General features: G+C 28.7%; 2 protein-coding genes across 2 annotated transcripts; both read right to left on the bottom strand.

Annotated features, from left to right (window-relative positions):
- Positions 1 to 11786: 11786 nt before the first annotated feature.
- LOC123290574 (protein takeout-like) lies at positions 11787 to 13809 on the bottom strand. Its single transcript, XM_044870812.1, has 4 exons — positions 13703 to 13809; positions 12931 to 13162; positions 12667 to 12800; positions 11787 to 12115 (listed from the first exon to the last, which is right to left on the bottom strand). Exons 1-4 carry the CDS (start codon positions 13770 to 13772, stop codon positions 11805 to 11807), a joined length of 747 nt encoding a protein of 248 aa, XP_044726747.1. The 5' UTR covers positions 13773 to 13809; the 3' UTR covers positions 11787 to 11804.
- Positions 13810 to 16831: 3022 nt separating this feature from the next.
- Positions 16832 to 18356, bottom strand: LOC123290571 (circadian clock-controlled protein daywake-like). Its single transcript, XM_044870810.1, has 4 exons — positions 18251 to 18356; positions 17846 to 18077; positions 17559 to 17692; positions 16832 to 17176 (listed from the first exon to the last, which is right to left on the bottom strand). The coding sequence occupies exons 1-4, from the start codon at positions 18318 to 18320 to the stop codon at positions 16866 to 16868; spliced, it is 747 nt and encodes a 248-aa protein (XP_044726745.1). The 5' UTR covers positions 18321 to 18356; the 3' UTR covers positions 16832 to 16865.
- Between the last annotated feature and the right edge of the window lie 2348 nt (positions 18357 to 20704).

The following is a 20704-nucleotide window of genomic DNA, read 5'->3' as shown; positions in this document are numbered from 1 at the left end:
TTTAAATCAAAAAGCAAAAAAGTTCAGTGCAGTCACGATATATATCATGTAAAACATTTTGTGATATGAAAATTTGACATGCAATTTATGTTTTTTTTTTAATAAATATATTCAATGTATATTTTTTCGATAAATGTCCCTATATTCTTTTGATAAATGTCCCTAGCTGACCTAAGCAATTACCTCAGATGTTGGCACACCTCTCACTGTACGGAAAGATAGACGATGCTTAGTCTATGTATATTATAAAGTCAATGGTTCAGACTTACATGAATAGCTTGTTTAATTTGGTATAATCTTAAAATCTTTTTAAATATTATTTCGCTTGCATCTTGTATAAAAAGATAGGTAATCTTAAACAGAGTAACAGTAAAAGAGTACATTATATATATATATATATATATATATATATATATATATATATATATATATATATATATATATATATATATATATATATATTTATACTTCTTGAATCTTTTTCTCCATTTTACTAACATTTATTTTTTTATATGTTCATCATATACACTACACTATATAAGTATACCTACATTTATATTATTATAGATTTAAATCTGTTGGTGTTATTTGCGAGTGTTTTAAATTTGAACCTAATCCCACTTAAAATGCCATTCCGCATATATCCTTTATATAGAACTTGTACACTCGTAATCATAAAAAAATAAGCACATTAAGGACGCATTATCTTGATACAATAATCTCAGAAAGTTTTTGATTATTGAGGTAACCAATCTAGGTCCAATCTGATGTTAGAACATGGTGCCCCCCCACCCATCAAACTCTACAACTTTTGTCTAAGTTAGTTTTTAATTGATTAACTACAAAACGAGCTCTATTAGCCATAACTGATTAAAATGGTCCACTTTGTATAAAAAACCTGGAGAACTAGGTCCAGTCTGATGTTAGAACATGATGTCTCCCCATAAACTCTACAACTTTCTGTATGAACTTTTGCTTTTACCTTCATTACCGACTAAGATTTCTGATAACATCAATCACAGAAATGGTGAGATTACAGTTCGCGATATACCTTAAAGAATTGATTAGTATTTGCTATGGCAAATTTTTCGGGTACGGAACCCTAAACTGGCATAAATCATATCTAAGAACACTCTCCATTAAATTGCCTTTTTCCAAATTTAGCCGATTTAGAGATCATCACCAATTTTTAATTTTTTTCTGTACGGAACCCTAAATTCGTATTTGAAACATAAATCAGAACACTTTCTATTGAAAATCGGTTCATCCGTTTAGGCGCTACGATGCTACAGACAGACAGACAGACAGACACACATAGCGGTAAACTTATAACTTTTTTTTTTTTTTCGGGGTTCAAAAATAGTGTTTAATTGAGAAAATTGAAATGGTATTTTTGTCACTTTTCTAATTCCTGAATTTATACAAATCGGTTCGGATTTTCTTCAATTGATGTGTACAATAGAATAGGTATTATAACCATTACATATAGGAATATATAGCCAGTCAAAGTGCTCGAGGATTTGGAAAAAAGAATTTTAAATTCTTAAGTAGTTATGTAGTATATATGTAATATAACCTATTTGTATCTTTGTTCATTTAATATAATATTCTTTTAATGTTATCTTTGTCATGAACAGAAAACAACAGATTTTTTAATTCCCACAGTCAAACTATACACATTCACACACACACACACATCCATACAATAGATTGGTGTTTGATGCTCGAATAAAACAAAAAAAAACTTCATTCAATACAATCTTACCGTTTTTTTGTTGTTGTTTTTTTCCGTCTTCTTTCTGTAATTTTTCCAAGATTTTTCAATTATAAAACAATAGGAGAATATTATCAGTGTTTGTCTATTATTATTAAGTTATTTTAATATATTATTTATATAGATTTTTTATCAACGAGGATGTTGACTTTCTCATAGAAAAGATTTCATTCTTTTGCAACGTTTATGCAATATACATTGTAATTATGTTAATAAATTGCTAAGAATTATTTTGTGTTAGCATTTCAATATAATTCATTTCTGTTTGTATATATGCAATATACATTACAAGTATGTTAATAAATTGCATCGAATTATTTTATGATGACAATTTAACATTGTTAGTGATTTCAATTTGTTGACATATTTGCCAGTAAATTAGAGAAATAGTCACTTAAATTTTCACTGGAGCTGCCTTTGTATAACGCAGCAGTCTTTGTTATACTCTGTTTATTATCATGTAATATATAAATATAGGTATACCAAGTTTAGTCCCAAGTTTGTAACGCCTAAAAATAATAATCTCAGTAAATTGTTTGATTTTACTCAGAAATCAGAAAATAGAAAGTCTGCTCGATAGCAAGTCAATATTTTTACGTTTTACATATTATGTTTTACAATATTGTGATGAAATCATAAATTCGAGATAATATCTTTAATGAGGTACTTAGAGATTATACAGTGTAGATGAGTCATTTGCCATTTTTTTACGGCCCTAAGGTTTAGGAAATGCTTATCTAGAATAAATTGATTTCATAAAAAGTAGGAATTGGTGTGATATGAAATAATCGTGGATAATAGATATTAGATAGATAACTTTAAATTGATCTATGGCTAAATAAAATTTAAAAAACTATATAATCGAATTCGAAGAAAAATTGAGAAAATAACAACAACAAAAAAGTAACAAAATCGAAACCACATATACATTTTAATATATTATAAGGTAAATTGATGTACCTTGGTGATAACATACTTTGCGTTATTCTTCAGTTTAAAAAAAAATATGTTGCTATCTAAGAGGCAGTTACTATAATATGAAGACAAAGTAAGTTTACTTTTACTAGAAGGCAAGCAATTTGGAGAATGGTTGTCCATGTGTTTTATGTTGTTGTATAAATGGTATAAAAACTAGCAATAAGTAGGTATAATAAAAAATTGATTTTGAAACTGCAGGCTTAATTGAAAAGATAATTTTATGCTATTAATATTTGAATACGATTTCGGTCATGTGGCCGCCATGGAGATGGTGGATGCCCAATTTTCATATGTTTTGCGGGTGTATTTCGGCGAAAACTTGTCGAATTTTGCGTTCAAAGTATTCAACCGTACCTAGTTTATCGACCTAGATATATCCCCAAAGAAAATAACATAATTGGGTTACATTGCACTATCTTAGAGGCCAAGCAATTCTTTAAAAAAAAAAAAAAATTTTAGAAACACATGTTCCTTGGTTTGAAAGGTAAAAAATTTACCTTTTTTTCTATTATGTTATACCGATTGTAAGCCATTTCGTTAGTCATATAAAATATATGGAGTAAGAAGAGTTTTTATGGACGTTCTTATGTATAAAACAAAGAGGGATTGTGTACTGTGTGTTATAATGTGTTATGGCTATGTGTTACTGTATGTGATTGGTATTGTGAGGGTACAACTTCAAGTGATGAGTCTGACCGGGTTCATGTTTACACAAATACAATCCCTCTTTGTTTTATACATAAGAACGTCTGTAGGAACTCTTATTACTTTATACAATATAAATGGCTAGCAATATGGTATACAAATAGTATTTCAGTTTTTAAGCATGATATAAAATGTTAAGGAGGTAAAGTTTGAACAGTTGATAAGTAAATGGCTTTAAAAAGGGATACAAATAAAAATAGTGATCCCCGTGACAACACTCTCCCGTTTCATTTCTTTTCTAAAAACATTTTGCTACTTGCTGCAAAGAATACACAAAACACAATAAGATAAACACATATATAACAAGTTTTGAATAAGTACTAAGTTAGTTAGAGCGTGCTTGGGAAAATTATTGTCTCAAGGCGTATTTGGCAAAAATGGAAAAGTATTATATATAGTTTAAAAAGTGTAAAAAAAAAGTGTAGATATATACATGCAAGAAATACAAAAAAAAAAAAAAATTACTTGTTTAGTCCAAGTAAATTGGCAATTGGGTTGCTTTAATAGCAAATTTAGATTCTAAACGGTAAGAGATAGAATAAGACTTTAAATTAGAAAGTTGATCCTAGTAAAAAAACTACCAGTTTTTGTTCTTTTTTTCGAATAATGTTAGCTTTGGGAGGAAATACAACTTAAAAATATGTCATTGTTGCATTTCATCGAAAGAAAAAATGCTAGATAGATTATTCAAATTAAGATGAGTCAATTCTGTGGACTCGCTAGATACAGAAAAATGCTTTAGCCAAAAGTTGTCAATCGCCTGTGTCTATGGCTTTGACCTACAATTATCGATAAACACTAAGCGTATTTTCTTTTGATTAAATGAAATAATCGCATATTTTGAAGTGGCATTTCCTTTGAAAGCTAATAATTTTCGAAAAAATGTTACAAAAAATTTTAGTTTTTTTTATTAGGATCAATTTTATAATTTAAAGTGTTATTCTATCTCTTACAAGGATCAGGTTCAAGGATTGATTTTCGCTGATTTTTTTTTGTTCATATCTTAAACACCGAATAAAAAATAAAATTATGGAAAGAAAATGATACAAATTTGTATTATTTTAACCACAAAATCCCAGTAAAACTCTCAAAAACGTTTTTTAAATCCTTATTACAGCAAATATAGATTTGTACAAATTTAGGAATCTTTAAAGATTTTTAGGCATTTTGTAACATATTTGTGTAAAAATATTGCCTATAATTAGAAACTTTGTGAATAATGTAACTCTCTGACAAAAAGCTTAGAAACCTACTTTATGTTGAGAAACTACCCGTTTCAGAATTTAATTACCCAAAAAAACTCTCTGTATATATAAAATTTATGGGCCTTGTTGAGGTTTAATTACAACTTAACGTTGAAAAACTGCTTTTTCAGAATTTAAGCTCTCAAATTGCTAATTTGCTTGGAGTACAAGAAAAAAAATTACTTGTGTGTATATATCGTATTACCACCCATAATATTCTTTATGTGTGGGCTTTATGGTATGAGAGGTGAAGGGAAAAAAATCCGATAATAAGCTTTTAAAAAACTTTGCAAAATATATAAAAAAAATTTTTTTCACCGGCGCAAGTATTAGTTGAATGAGTGAGTGAGATTTGTTTGGTTAGGTGGTTATTTTTTTTTCTATTCAGTACAGAAAACTTTTAAAATATTGGGGGATGAAAGGTCGTGGATTGGTGTTCGGTTTACAAGTTGATAAGAAATTAATAAAGGGAAAAATTTCAACGATTTTTGAATTTTTTGAGTCAAATTACGAAAAATCGAAACAAAATTTTGGTCTCCAATATCGATAAAACTCCGTGCATAAGGTGATTTCGACCCAAAAAAATCAAAAATCGAATTCTTTCAATAATTGGACCAGTAGTTTTCGAGATATCGTCGAAAATCGATTCGAAATATAGTTTTTCTCAGAAACTACTCGCCCAATCGTTCAATTTTAACGATTTTTTTCGATTTTTCTAAGGGATTAATTCATTCAACATTTTACGAATTCCCTATATTGTAAAGGGCTACTTCTTCTAGCTGAATACACTCAGCTTGGAACATTTTAAAAAGAAGAAAATGTATTGTGTCGTGTAACGATGATGATAATTCCCCTTGGGTACAACTGTAAAGCTGGAGGACTCTTGGAGGGGGTGGGAAGCATTAGTAAGGTGTAGGATGAGATACAATCACAAAAACACAACACTTTGATGCACGGACGCGTAATACAAGGCTGGTGTTTTTTAAATTGTCTGTAGGAGACCATAAAATAATAAATGAATGTAAAATGGAAGTGAATCCGATTATAAAGACTTAAATTAACTCACTAAAAGTATTGAACAGAATATTTTTAATAGTACCTGCTCGTTTATTAATTATCAATTCATTATCAACTAGTCGTTAACCGTTTGTTTCGCCGGACGATATCAATTTAGTAAATAAATAGGGTATTCCAGTATTTTTGAAAAAGTACTTCAAAATGTTGATTTTGCTAATAAAAACCTACCAAAAATTTATTTCAGAAAAATACACACGCTTTCGAATGTGTTTCTTAGGTGTCAAAAATCACTAGCAACGCATAAGTTAGTGATGCATTTGTTTCTATTTGTTAATCAATAAATTTTTAATTCAATGAAACGGTCAATGCTAAAAGTGACTTACTTACATAATTAATAAATATGCAACTTGTATAACATAAATGTTATACATGTATAATAGTTTTCGATTATTTGCCAAAAACTTAACATTTACGTCATAGAAGTTGCCTATTATCAACTATAAAATTAATCGTTTTATTGAATAACAAATTTATTGTTTATTAACAAATAGAAACATTTGCACCATTAGCTTATGCGTTACTAATGATTTTTGACATCTAAGAAACACATTCCATGAGGTTTTAACAAAATGCGAGCGGTTTCTTTCATTTTCCGTTATTAGCCAATTTTTGTTACATCTTTTACAGTACTAAAAAGAGTGTTGCGAACTCAAAGATGTGAATCTCTAAAAAAATAACACTTTTTAATGACATAAATACTTTCTTACGGTAAAAATCGTTTAAGTACCAATTAAATATTTTACGATAAACGACAAAAAAAAGAACTAAATTTAAATTGACAATCAAAAATTTAATCGTGAAAGCAAAATAAAAACAGTCCTGTGTTAATCAATTTGTTAATTTTCCTCGAAAAGAAAGTAAATGTAGATAAAATATACTTTCATGTAATAAAATGGTAAAGACGAAAATTCATAAATATTCGGTTGTAAGTAGATAGTTACCTAATGGAGTGCCATTAAAGTGGAAATGATAGAACGTTCTTTTGTCACCACAAGAGTTTCATTTTCCGGTCGAATTCCGTTTAGCTGATAAAAAAAAAATACACATACATACCTATTTATGTACAGGGTATAGAAACGTGTAGTCAAACACCGTGAAAAGACTAAAAGCACAAGAGTCATTTTCACAAAAGATACACATTGTTCTTTAAACGATATGTCTGTTTAAACGCTAGCGTAACGATAATTTCGTGACTTGAAGATATTAGCTCAATTTAAGGACATTCCCAAAAAATCACGTTTTCTAAGAAACATCTTTAACTCATGTACAGTCAAACCTGGATAAGTGAGAACTGGATAAATGAGAAAACTCTATAAGTGAGAGTAACAGCCAGGATCCGTCATTTTAAGCTCCCAAAACCTCTATTAACGAGAAACAGAAATCGCTGTAATAGAGACTCGTTTTCCCCCATGGACCTCCGTAAGTGAGACTGCTACTTATCTATACCTCTATAAGCGACAATCGAGCTTTATTTATTTATATTATTTAGGAGGAATTATAGCTACAATAAAAATACATTCATACTTGTTGTGACTTGTTATTGCTGCGTACCTCTGTAAGAGAGAAACGCTACCTATATACTTGCATTAGCGAGAAACTCGGGTTAGTGAGAAACCTCTATAAGCGAGAATGAGATTGTGCTTCCTTGAACTCTCGCTTATCCAGGTTTGACTGTATTTGCATTCTCATTAATAATCTTTATAAGGAGGTTAATTACCCGGGTAAGGGTATGCTTTATTATGGAACAAGGCTAATTTTCTTATGATTAATTTAGAAAATTAAATATTCATTAGTTAAAAACATATTTTCCCATAAAGAAAATTATAACAAACGGCACTCGTTTTTCCGTAAAATACATTTAAAGTGATGAAACGAATGGCATTTGTGTGTTATTTCTTCTAGAAGTGATTTTCTCTAAATGTTTAAGCAATCAATATTTCAAGAACTATGGTATATATCGTAAAAGTTTACTCGTTTAATTTTTCCAAGTTCTAACAGAGTCCACCCTCAAAATTTGAAACGTCTCAAATATTTTCATACACTCATTACAAGTTTGCTTCTTTATAGCGAAACGAAATGTGATACTGAATTAGTTGGCTTAATAATCAACATTGCGCGTACACTAGCGTGTGAATCTCTATAAATGCTTTTAACAAATTTTATATATCATAAATACAATCGTTTCAAATTATACGGATTTGATTTAATCTGTAATAAACGATTTTCCATTAAGAATGTCCGAATTTTAAATTTACATCAAATAAATTATAGGTACTGATTGACTCAATTAAATTTTTTGGATTCTGATGATGCCATAAAGCAAAAAATTTCGATTTTTTTGATAACACAAGCAAATTGGATCCGATTTTATTGGAATTTTTTTAGAAAACCACTAATTTTGGGTCATTCTTTTCAGTTCTGATGTCAGTTTTTCGATAGCTATCACTTATGTGCTTAATTCTGGGATCAGGGCTTCAAAAACTTGAAACCCATTAGAGCTAGGTTAATTCTGATCACAAATCTGAAAAGTATGACTCAAATTTAGTAGGATTACATACTCGGTTTGTCCAAATTGGATAAAATTTGAATGTGATAGAGCAAAATTAAATTTTTTTGATTCTGGTGACGTCATAAAGTTAAAAAATTCGATATTTTTGATAACACAAGCAAATTTGATCCGATCTTATTGGAATTGTTTTTGAAACCCACTAATTTTGGGTCATTCTTTTCAGTTGCGATGTCAGTTTTTCGATAGCTATCACTCATATGCTTAATTTTGGGACCAGGTCTCCACATACTTGAAACCCATTAGAGCAAGGTTAATTCTGATCACAAATCTGAAAAGTATAACCCAAATTAAGTAGGATTACATACTCAGTTTATCCAAATTGGATAAAATTTGGATGTGATAGAGCAAAATTAAATGTTTTTGATTCTGGTGACGTCATAAAGTTAAAAAATTCGAATTTTTTGATAACACAGGCAAATTTGATCCGATCTTATTGGAATTTTTTTTGAAACCCACTAATTTTGGGTCATTCTTTTCAGTTGTGATGTCAGTTTTTCGATAACTATCACTTACGTGCTTAATTCTGGGACCAGGGCTCAACATTCTTAAAGCTCGGACATTCTTAATAGAAAACTCAATATTTACGTAAAATTATCAACGATTGTATAACATATTATTTTCTAAATAGGTTTAATATTATCCATAGATTTAATAGTCGTTTGCTATGTCAAGCGTTAACCATTATAGATAAAGAATATTTAGTAGAAAAACGGAATATATCTATACGGATCGTTACATTGAGATGTTCTTATTTTTTCTCAAGATTTTAAATCGAAATTTGCAAATGTATATGCTTTTTTTTTATATTGGTACACGGAGACAACTTTATTACACACGGAGCTAAATTCAATGATAATTATTATAATCTTATTGCATTTACTTGCACAAAAGCAAAATAATAGTTCGAAGTGGATCTAACACTCAAAAGAATGGGCAAAGAAAACCTATATTTGCATTTTATGGATCAAAATTAGGATATCAAAATGAAAAAGTATCCATCTTGTAAACCGTTAGAGATAAAAAGAAAAGTTTAATATAAAAGTTATTCCTTATAAAAAAATTAACAACTTTTATATTAATCATTCATTCGTAAACATCACTGTTCACCCGTGAGGGCGCACCTTAGGAAAAAAGTTTGTTGTCCATTTTCTCCAGAAGTGTGTTGAAAATTTTTAGGTTAAGTTCCTTAAGCTACCTCACGTCATTCAAGATTTTCCCAATAAGTAATTAAAGAAAACAGAGTAAATTAAGAAACAAAATTTTTATTACCCAAGATTTTTAATATATTTAAAAAAATTTATGAAATTATTTATAACAAAAAATCATTTATTTTTCTGTAACATTAAACTTCGATTTTTTTTTTTTTACATATTTGTAAAATAAGCAAAAATTATTTGTGAATAAAAAAGAAAAACGTCGAAATGTGTATCTATATCATAATTTCTAGAAGAAAATAATTTTTTTTCCTGTTAAAAAATGGTGTCTGGAGAATATAAATTTTATTTTTATTATCTAAAGTATTTAGAGTTTGATGAACAATGTTTTATTAATATCGATGTATATAAATCTTAACGCACAGAACTAAAAAAAAAAAAGAAACGAAATTTAACACTACGCATCATAAAATCTGTCCAAATCTTAATATGATATTACCATATCCATATATATTATGGACACTGGGTGGTGCATAAAACAGTTCTCATGATTAACTACTAGAATAAGGTAAGTACTTTCGGTAGTGAAAAATAAATTATGAAATTTGATAAACATTAAAGTTTAAATATTGTGATATCGAGTCATAAAAGCACATTTTTCTTGTAAAATATTAAAATTAAAAATTTTTAAACTGTATATCACGTGACCTAAAACGTGGGTAAGCCTTGCTGTGATGTCATATCGGTATGAGTCATAGACCATCAATTAGTTCAGTGTAGACAGCTGGGTATAATATATACATAGATAATAAGTATTTATATGTATTATAATCAGATGTCTATGAATATATCTGTCAAATTTATTTGTGTTATCTCGTATATTGATACCCATATTACGGCATCAAATTGGATGTCCGCGTTTTTGACAGTTTAAAAAAGGTTTAAAATATAATTTAAGTTTTTGGCAAGAAAGCGTGTGTATTTTTTCGAAATGAGTAAATTTTTGGTGGCTTTTTATTAGCAAAATCAACATTTTGAAGTACTTTTTAAAAAATAGTAGAATACCCTATAAATTACATTGAGTATTTTATATCGTTAATAATACTGGAGGGTCCCAACCCAACTGCAGACAGGATTTCGTAATTTATTCTTGAGAGTAAAGACTGCTGAAGGACAAACGCTTCGATAGATGTTAAACTCAATTCTATATCGATCGCACATTTGGGTGTAGATCCATAGAGCCACAATATTTTCTTAAAAGTGAAAGTTTTCTTTTCTGTTCCACATCCTTCTATACCCCACACTTCTCAGCCATGATTTTTTTGAAGTTTGAAGTCGAAATTCCTTAAATGTTTTTGAGGGAGTACTTCACTTCAGCTTATTTTGACGAGCATACCCGATGAGGATACTTCGCGTGGGTATAGATGACAAAAACCGAAATTTTTTATGACCATATTGTAGTACTCTCAAGTTATCATTCTTCAACTTAGGGAAAAGAAATATCTCCCAAAAAAGCATTTATAGTCATTTGTATCCAGTGAAGTAATGGTCCATTTAATGATTCTAACTTGCTTACCACCATCCATTCATATATAGAAGGAGTAATGCTTCGAGATAACGAGGAGAGGGGGACATGTATATGTATATATATGATAAAACCAAGAGAGCTTGAAATTGAATCGTTCCTTTGGCTTAAACAGAAGAAAAACACCAACCTATTGGAATGAATAATACAATTGGTATATACTTATACTTAGAGTGGTATAGTCCATCGAAAATCTATCTAACTTACCTCATTCCCATCTCACTTTTGTTCTATTTTTCTGTAGGGTGGGGCAGGAAAAGTGTACAATTTTGAAAATGTTGTAAAAGAACTCGTTGTGTCCTACTAATTGAGGATGTATGAACACGGTAGTGTGGACACAATTTAAAAAAATATATTTTCAATTTTGATGGTGAATTATGTTAGAACTTGACAAGATAAGACGAAAAGTATGAACAGAATTTTTCTATATTTGGAAGCTTATTTATTAGAAGCTTTCGATATTTCAAAAATCAAAGCAGATATCGAAAAATTGTATTCATATTTTTCGTTTAAATTCATAAAGTTATAACAAAATTCGACATTAAAGTTGATAAACTATTATTCGAGATAAAGATTAAAGAGTAAAGAAAAAAAAAAGTCAGAATGAGTTTAATTCTAAAATTTCTGTATATTTTTCATAAAAATTTACACATTTGAAATCTTAAAACTATAATCTAACATTAATTAATTACCTATGTTTAAAACTATAAAACAAAACTTATGGAAGCTCGTTACCGAAAATTTCAGCATATGGAACTTTATCAATAATACCATTTCCAACTTGTGTCACAATCAATGAAACGGTTTCTTTTATAGCTGGTTCTAGATCATGGATAACTTGACGCCATTCTTTGTTCAATAATGCGTTAATATCATCCGAAACCTGTTTTTTGGCATTTAATAAGTTTGCAAAATAAAGATGTGCGTCTTTAATGTCAATTGCAACATCAACTTTTTCTATTTTTGCATATTGCACGCCATCTTTATCGTATAAGGTGTAGGAAACAGCAATATCGAAATCGCCATTGACTGAAAGTAAAATATTGCAAAAAATTATAATTAAAACCGTATCGCAATTAAGACCAATTCTCAAACAATTTTTGTTCATAGTAAAAAAAAATTACTGGATTCAAGTAATTGCTTATATTTGGCTTTTGATATTCTTGTACGAAGTAAATACTTCTTGAGTCAAAGATCTAGGTACTTAAGTCAAGAAAATTCGACTGCTTATGTTAGGCTAGGTTAGGTTAGGTTTGAGTGACTGTCTTGGGATAAGACACACTTACACCAAAGGCTCCGTTGTAATATCTAAAAAGGTTTGGTGTATCCCTAGTCCTCACTTCATGAACTTTTTGGAGCTGTTTAAAAATAGTAGAAATGTTTTGACTTCAACGGACTTAAGGTCGGAGAGTTTGGCTCAAGTAAGACCATCTCCTCATGGCAAAAACTTAACAGTGGCAGAGTGCGCCTAGCCAAGGCACGTTGAATCGATATAAGATCTTCGGAACTCTTACGATTGTACTCAAATTATATCTATCTTGCAGTCTTAAGATTCAATTTAAGATTCAAGAATTACTTACCAGCTGTGATATTACATGCTCCTTTACCATTTAATGGTAAAACAAGTACTTGTCCCTCCATTTCGTATTCTCCTTGGATATTTAAATTTGGAATATTTAATCGTAGATTAATATTGTGAGATTTCAAATCAATGCTGAAAATCAATTAAAATATATTTAGTGACATGTACAAACTTCAGATATTTGGTTCTTAAGCAGTTTGGAAAAAAACCTAATTTTTTTCTCTTAATTCTATTTGTTATTTTGATGAAATTATGTACTTACTTGAACTTTGAAGCTTTAGCATCTTCAAGACCACGAACTACAGCATCATTGATTACAATATTCAATTGACCAGTGTTCTCAACTTTGATTTGGTCAATTTTTAATGGTGATAAAACTGGGATGTTTAATGAAGGATAGCCTTTCATTAATTTTGGTATAACTTTGTTTGCTTCAGTTTCAGCACACTGATTTAAATTTGGATCAGTTCCTTTGCATGGTGTAAGAAAATCAGCTGGAAAAAAGAAAATTAAAATAAATAAATTTTGAAAAACAAGGCAATTGTATCCAGCTATCTCTAAAAACTGGTAAACCCAAAAAGTGTAACCAAATAATCAACATAAAAAACAGACCATTTTCACCTAAGTAATCTAGGAAACCAAAACGTTTCAGATTTCCATGAATTTTGAGAATAAACAAAAATATTTGTCAAAATTTAATGTTTTTTCATTAAAAAAAATGAGCTGTGAAAGTGAGATATCAGAAGTTAAAGATAATAGAGATAATTTAAAGTTAGTACAAAGAAATTTTATATTATGTCATAATAAATATCCTGATCAAACCATGTGTAGGTAATGTAATAAATCAGAAGTACGTCTTTTTTAAACTAACATTATAATTAATTCATACAGTAAAAAGTAAAATTAGTATTTTCTTGAATTAACGAAACATTTATTTGCAACCATATTAGGAGCATATTTTCTTACAACTAATACTGTTTCAGTAAAAAAAAATTAAGTAAAATTATAAAATAAAAAAAATTTTTGAAACTTACGCAATGAAGCCGCTTGTAATAAGCCAACACAACAAGATACAATTACTGCAACAATTTGAATTGAATTCATTATTGTTTTTTGTTTAAACTTTTAATTGTTTAATTTTTCTTGGTAAAATCGAAATTTGTTTCTGATGCTTTTGTCTAAAAGTGCGTGTGTTTATATACCAAAAATATAGGTAACCACCTTTTGCATGTAATTTAGAAGATGTTTATGTTAATTACATAAAAATAATTTGATATTATTTAATTACAATTTTAATAATAATCTAATTAACATTTTTTCTTTGTTTTGTATAAATTTTGTTTTCAAATATTAGGGTAGTGTGTTGTAGCACGCATACCATGTACCTTGATTCATTCTACAGGGAATACTTAAAATACATTATTGAAGTTCCACGGATAAACGATAATTAACGAAGCTGTAAAAACTTCAAAAGAGAATAATTCTTCTTCTGCCTGTAATTAGTTGGGACACCCAATAAAGTTGCGCGATTAATATTACTATCCATTTGGGCAATGGCAAAAAGTGATACCCTAAGTTTCTTCAGCTAGTTCTGATACAATAACATATATATATACAATTTGAACTGAAGGGAAAAACTCCACGCAAATATTTTTATCGATGCTATATGCTAAAGAATTCATGCTTATTCAGAAAGCGTATGAATCAGGATTTAAAAATTATAGCGGTTGGTTTAGAATATGTTTGTGAAATTCAAAAGTATAAAACTTATAACATCTTCAACATTTTTCGTCATGTCTAAAGCTCAAATTTAAATACGCAAAAATTCAAAAATATTTAAATACGCAAAAAAATTTTGACTTTTCGATCAATTTGCCACTCCCAAAATTTGCCACGTAGGACCATGGCTCATATGGCCCAATATCTAAATCCAGGCTAGCTCATGTTTATTAGTTTTAACATAAAGTAGAAATAGCGTAATATTAGTGACAAGAGAAAGAAATTTCATTAATCCCGAGTCAAATATCAGTTCAAGATGTTACAGGACGTTCAAAAAATATAATGGCCACAAAAAGGAGACACTTTTAGGATTAGGAAATTTTTCAATTACATACTTTCTATGATTCTGTTACCAAGAAAATGACCTGTTAAATTTATACTGTGATCCATGGTAAATTGTATGCTGTACCATCACACATCTTATTATGAATCACACGTTTTTATTATTAGCTGTTAAATATTTAACTTCTCAAAAAAATACATAGTTCGTAGGAATAATAGTTCTATAAAGGGAGACTATTATACCGTTGTTATATTTAAAAAAAAAACCCTTTCAAAACACTTTAAAGCGAATTTTGATCCCAGGTACTACACTCACTCCTATAAAAATAAAATTTTGTTTGCGTTAATTACTTGTTCTAAAATCTAACACGAGCACATCATCATGGCTTACTTAGAGGATAATCAATTCTTAAGGTTAAACACTGACAAAAGGTTTTCATTCATTAAAAATTGGATTTTTAACATGGCATGAATAGCAAATGTTGAATAACCGCATACATTTTCGATTATGTTGCTTTACTTTCTATAACAACTTTTACTTTTATAAATTAAATATCATAAATTTCGTTAAAATTAAACACTAAATAATTATCGAAAATTTTGTCCCCCAAGACGGACAGAGCTCAAAGACGATTATTTACTATTTTTATATAAAGAAAAACCTATAAATGTTTCAAAATTATTTTCTTCATAAGAAACATTTGAGGGGTATTTTGGTCTGGAAGCCAAATTTTTAGCCAACTTTCAAACTAAAATGAAAGAAAAATGATATACACTTTTGTAGCCATTTTTTCATATATGATCTTCTTTTATATTTTTCTCTATCACATCCAAATTTTATACAATTTTGATAAAGCTACTATGTTACAATAGTAAATTGGGGTCCTAATTTTCAAATTTGTGATGAAAATTAACTTAGCTCTAATAAGTCTCAAGAATGTGGAGCCCTGGTTCCGGAATTAAGCACATAAGTGATACCTAACGAAAAACTGACATCACAGCTGAAAAGTATGACCTAAAATTAATTGGTTCAATCAAATTTGCTTGTGTTATCAAAAAAATATAAATTTTTAACTTTATGACATCATCAGAAACCAAAAAATTTAATTTTGCTCTATCACATTCAAATTTTATCCAATTTGGATAAACCGAGTATGTAATCCTACTAAATTTGGAATTACTTACTATTTTTATACTTTTCAGATTTGTGATCAGAATTAACCTAGCTCTAATAGGTTTCAAAAATGTAGAGTCCTGGTAACCGAATTAAGCACTCAAGTGAAAGCTATCGAAAAACTGACATCACAGCTGAAAAGTGTGACTCACAATTAGTGGGTTTCAAAAAAAATTTCAATAAAATCGTATCAAATTTGCTTGTGTTATCAAAAAAATCGAATTTTTTAACTTTATGACGTCATTAGAAACTAAAAAATTTAATTTTGCTCTATCACATTAAAACTTTATCCAATTTTGATGAACCAAGTATGTAATCCTATTAAATAAGGGTCAAACTTTTCAAATTTGTGATCAAAATTAACTTAGCTGTAATAGATTTCAAGAATATGAAGACTTGGTCCTGTGATACAAGATGCTATGTAGACATACATATAACAACTTAAGACAGCAAACTACAGTGTACTCTCGGCTCAGAGTGTTAGCTTTTATTTTTTTTAAAATTTGATTACAATTTATATTAATTATAATTTATAGTTATATTAAAAGTTATTTCGGAGTTTTAATAGTAATACTATTATCGGATTAAAACTTTTTTAAAATTTGGAATAACTAACTGCTTTATCGCGCAGCACTAAAGCTAAGCTTTAGTAGATGGCTTTATTATAGCAACATATGATTTAACAGCAACAAAAAATACCGTTCAGGTATTATTATATAATTTTGTTAATAAATTTGCAAAATAACCATGAGCATAATAAAATTTTATAAATTTTGAACGGCTCTCACAGGAAAATTATTATTCGAGATACTTGGGAAAAGGTTAAAAGTAGAGTAAACAAAACAAAGTCAAAATGAATTTAATTATAAAATTTATATATATTTTTAAAATTAAATATATTTAAAACTTAAAACTAATTTAACATTAATTAATTGTCTTAGTTTAAAACTATAAAACAAAACTTATGGAAGTTCATTCCCGAAAACTTCAGCGAATGGTACTTTATCAATAATACCATTAACAACTTGTGTCACAATCAATGAAACGGCTTCTTTTATAGCTGGCTCTAAATCATGGATAACTTGACGCCATTCTTTGTTCAATAATGCGTTAATATCATCAGAAACCTGTTTTTTGGCATTTAATAAGTTTGCAAAATAAAGATGTGCATCTTTAATGTCAATTACAACATCAACTTTTTCTATTTTTGCATATTGTACGCCATCTTTATCGTATAAGGTGTAGGAAACATCAATATCGAAATCACCATTGACTGAAAGTAAAATATTTCAAAAAATTTTAATAAATACCATAACGCAAATAAGACCAATTCGCAATCATTTTTATTCATAGTAAAAAAAATTATTTTTAGGGCGTTGCAGATCTTTTTTTTAAAATATAATTTTGGTAATTTATTCTTATTTTTAAGGCTGACTCAAGTGAGGCAGTGGTAGAGAAGATCAGACATCGTTGCTACCTCCGTCACACTGTGCACCTCTAGCCAGTGTCTTGTAATAGCCGCAACGATTTTGTTTATAGAGGCCAGTTGAAGCGATATAAGATATTCGGAACGCCTGTGATTGTACTCAAAATATATCTGTCTTGTAGTGTCACAAGTGCGATAATAAGCATTTTAAGATTCAAGAATCACTTACCAGCTGTGATATTACATGCTCCTTTACCATTTATTGGTAAAACAAGTAACTGTCCCGCCATTTCGTATTCTCCTTGGATATTTAAATTTGGAATATTTAATCGTAGATGAACAATGTGTGAATTAAAATCCATGCTGAAAAGTATTTAAAATATTTAATGACAAGTGTTCATTTAGGGTGACGATTTATATTTGTGTTTTTTGTCATTCAAGACCTCTAACAGTTCCCAAAAAACTTTATTTTTACGATGGAATTTCTATTTGTAATTTTGATGAAATTAGACTTACTTGAACTTTGAAACTTTAGCATCTTCAAGACCACGAACTAATGCATCATTGATGACAATACTCAATTGACCAGAATTCTCAACTTTAATTTGCTCAATTTTTAATGGGGATAAAACTGGGATGTTTAATGATGGGTAACCATTTATTAATTTTGGTATAACTTTGTTTGCCTCTATTTCAGCACACTGACTTAAATTTGGATCAGTTCCTTTGCATGGTGTAATAAAATCAGCTGAAAAAAAGCAAAATTGAAATAAATAAATTTGGAAAAACAAACCAATGGTATTCGGCTATCTCAAATAAGTGACTATATCTCTCTTAATTTATATGTGTCGAACCGAGTTGGCAAAGTTTAGCAACTTAAAACAAAAAAGTAGCTAAAATTAAAAAATTTCTGAAACTTACGCAATGAAGCCGCTTGCAATAAGCCAACACAACAAGATACAATTACTGCAACAATTTGAATTGAATTCATTATTGTTTTTTTGTTTAAACTTTTAATTGTTTAATTTTTCTTGGTAAAATCGAAATTTGTATCTGATGCTTTCGTCTAAAATTGTGTGTGTTTATATACCAAAAACAAAAGTAAACACCTTTTGCATGTAATTTAGATTATGTTTATGTTAATTACATAAAAATAATTTTTTGATATTATTTAATTATAATTTTAATAAGAATCTAATTTGCATTTTTTTTTTTGTTTTATTTAAAACACAAGTATTAGGGTAGTATGTTGCATCACGGATACATTGTACCTTGAATAACTCCATACAGAGAGAATACTGACAATTCAATATTGAATTGCCACGATAAACGATAATTCACGAAACTATAATACAGGAATGATACATAAGATTCAATTACTGAGAAAAAGTGTACTTCTGCCAGTAATTAGTTGGGACACCCTGTAAATTTGCTCGATTAATTTTACTTTCTATGTGATAACAACTATAATTTGCGTATTAGAAGCTAGAAGTAAAATCTACACTGAGAATATTTTTAGGTACAATCGATGGTGATGTTCTAAATACATAAGGGTGTGATTCATGGTATATTGGCATCTTGTACCATTGATCACACATCTTCTACTGTAGATCACACGTTTTTATTAATAGCTGTTTGAATTCTTAAAAAATAGATAATCGGTAGGAAAAATAGTCATATAAATCGATACTATTTCCCCAAAAAAAAAACACCTTCTAAAACACTTTAATGGAAATTTTGATCCCTGGTACTACACTCACTCCCATAAAAGTAAAATTTTGTTTGTTTTAATTACTTGTTCTAAAATCTAACATGAAAATATCATCATACTAACATAGATGATAAATTCTTAAGGTTGATCGGATATTAAGGAAATGTTTCGATACAAAATTTTTGATATGTTATTAAATGCTAGCTCATAATTTTTTTTTAATGAAATCTGGCGAAAGTTTTTCATGTAATTATTCATTAAAAATTTGAAATTAAAAATGTTGTGAATGAATTTGTAACGACGAAAAGTAAAAAACTTCTACTTTTATAAATTTGATCTCACATAAATTTCACAATAGACGATTATTTATTATTTTTAGTAATTGAGTAGTAATTAAGATGATATCAAAATTCAAATAATTAATTAATTAAGTTAAAAAAATTTTTTTATTATGATTTATGGGCTACTGTCCGATTGACCTTAAAGTCTGGCTAAACTCAAAAAAAAACTACTGTAGATTTCTAATGATTTTATCAAAATTTTACACTCAACTAAATTCAAACTAGACTCAAAAATTATAGACCGTAAAATGATGAAAGGTCAAGGTGATTTATTTTCTCGGATCTACCTTGAACAATTCATAAAAGTAAGAATGCTATAGAACTTTTTATCTTGTATATTCAGAGTGAAACCAATTGAAACACTCTACCCTCCATCAATTTGAAACCTTCTGCGATAATTGTCATTCACTTTTACTTCGAAGAAAGTAATTTTCAAAATATCAAGGCAGATATCGAAGGCAGATATCGATTTCAAGGCAAGTATCGAAAAGTTTTATTCTTATTTTTGGTCTACATTCATGAAGTTATAACAAAATTTATCATCAAAGATGAAAATAAGGAACAAACAATTGCAACCCTAAATCTAAAATTGTCTTGGTACTTATACTGCCTTAATAAATCGCATATGGGCTATATATTAATTTTAAAAACTAATAATAATCGATTCACAAAAGGTCGAGAATTTAATATGCAGACTTGAACAAAATTGAGAATCTCTCCACATAAATTTGAGCAAACAATATATCTACATAAAAATAGATTTGGAATCTTATATAATTCAAGAAGAGTTCTTAGATATTTAATCCGAAAACTAAGAAAATATTTTGGATACCCTTTTTCGTTAATCCACTCCTGTGTTTTGAACATAATATAATTTATGCTAATCATGATGTCCAAAATTTCAAATTAATTTATTATTTCGATTTGAAGTTGACGTGTATGAATCTTGTTTGATTTAGGGTGATTAAAATAAAATATGATTAATTAGTAAAAAAAAAATTATTAACCTTCAAGTTAACCTTTACATGCTATCCATTTTATATGCAATCGAAGTTCATTGTAAGCAAGTGAAAATAAACAATTGACTGAGTCAATTGATGACATACTCTGTATGACACCAATTAGTATTGCTCATCATTGATTATTCTTTCGTTTTTCCAAAATCTATCTTCTGTACATAAATAAAATGCTCCTGAATGACTGATGAATCAATACATTTTATGACGAAGGCATCTAAAAAGAAAGTATTTTCCGAAATTTTCCCCTAAGGGGGTGAACAATGGAGGCAAAGTTTGTATGGGACAACGTGATTCCTTGGTCCAA

The sequence above is a fragment of the Chrysoperla carnea genome, chromosome 1 (genome assembly GCF_905475395.1).
Source record: "Chrysoperla carnea chromosome 1, inChrCarn1.1, whole genome shotgun sequence".
Lineage (NCBI taxonomy): Eukaryota > Metazoa > Arthropoda > Insecta > Neuroptera > Chrysopidae > Chrysoperla > Chrysoperla carnea.
Note: the sequence above shows the minus strand (reverse complement) of the source record. Positions and strands in the feature narration are given on the sequence as shown.

Coding starts and splice junctions, on each gene's coding strand:
- LOC123290574 (XM_044870812.1), bottom strand. CDS start 13,772: ATGAATTCAATTCAAATTGTTGCAGTAATTGTATCTTGTTGTGTTGGC. Junction 13,163..13,702: donor ATTACAAGCGGCTTCATTGC/GTAAGTTTCAAA, acceptor TCTTTTTTCCAG/CTGATTTTCTTACACCATGC. Junction 12,801..12,930: donor GCTAAAGCTTCAAAGTTCAA/GTAAGTACATAA, acceptor ATTGATTTTCAG/CATTGATTTGAAATCTCACA.
- LOC123290571 (XM_044870810.1), bottom strand. CDS start 18,320: ATGAATTCAATTCAAATTGTTGCAGTAATTGTATCTTGTTGTGTTGGC. Junction 18,078..18,250: donor ATTGCAAGCGGCTTCATTGC/GTAAGTTTCAGA, acceptor GCTTTTTTTCAG/CTGATTTTATTACACCATGC. Junction 17,693..17,845: donor GCTAAAGTTTCAAAGTTCAA/GTAAGTCTAATT, acceptor AATACTTTTCAG/CATGGATTTTAATTCACACA.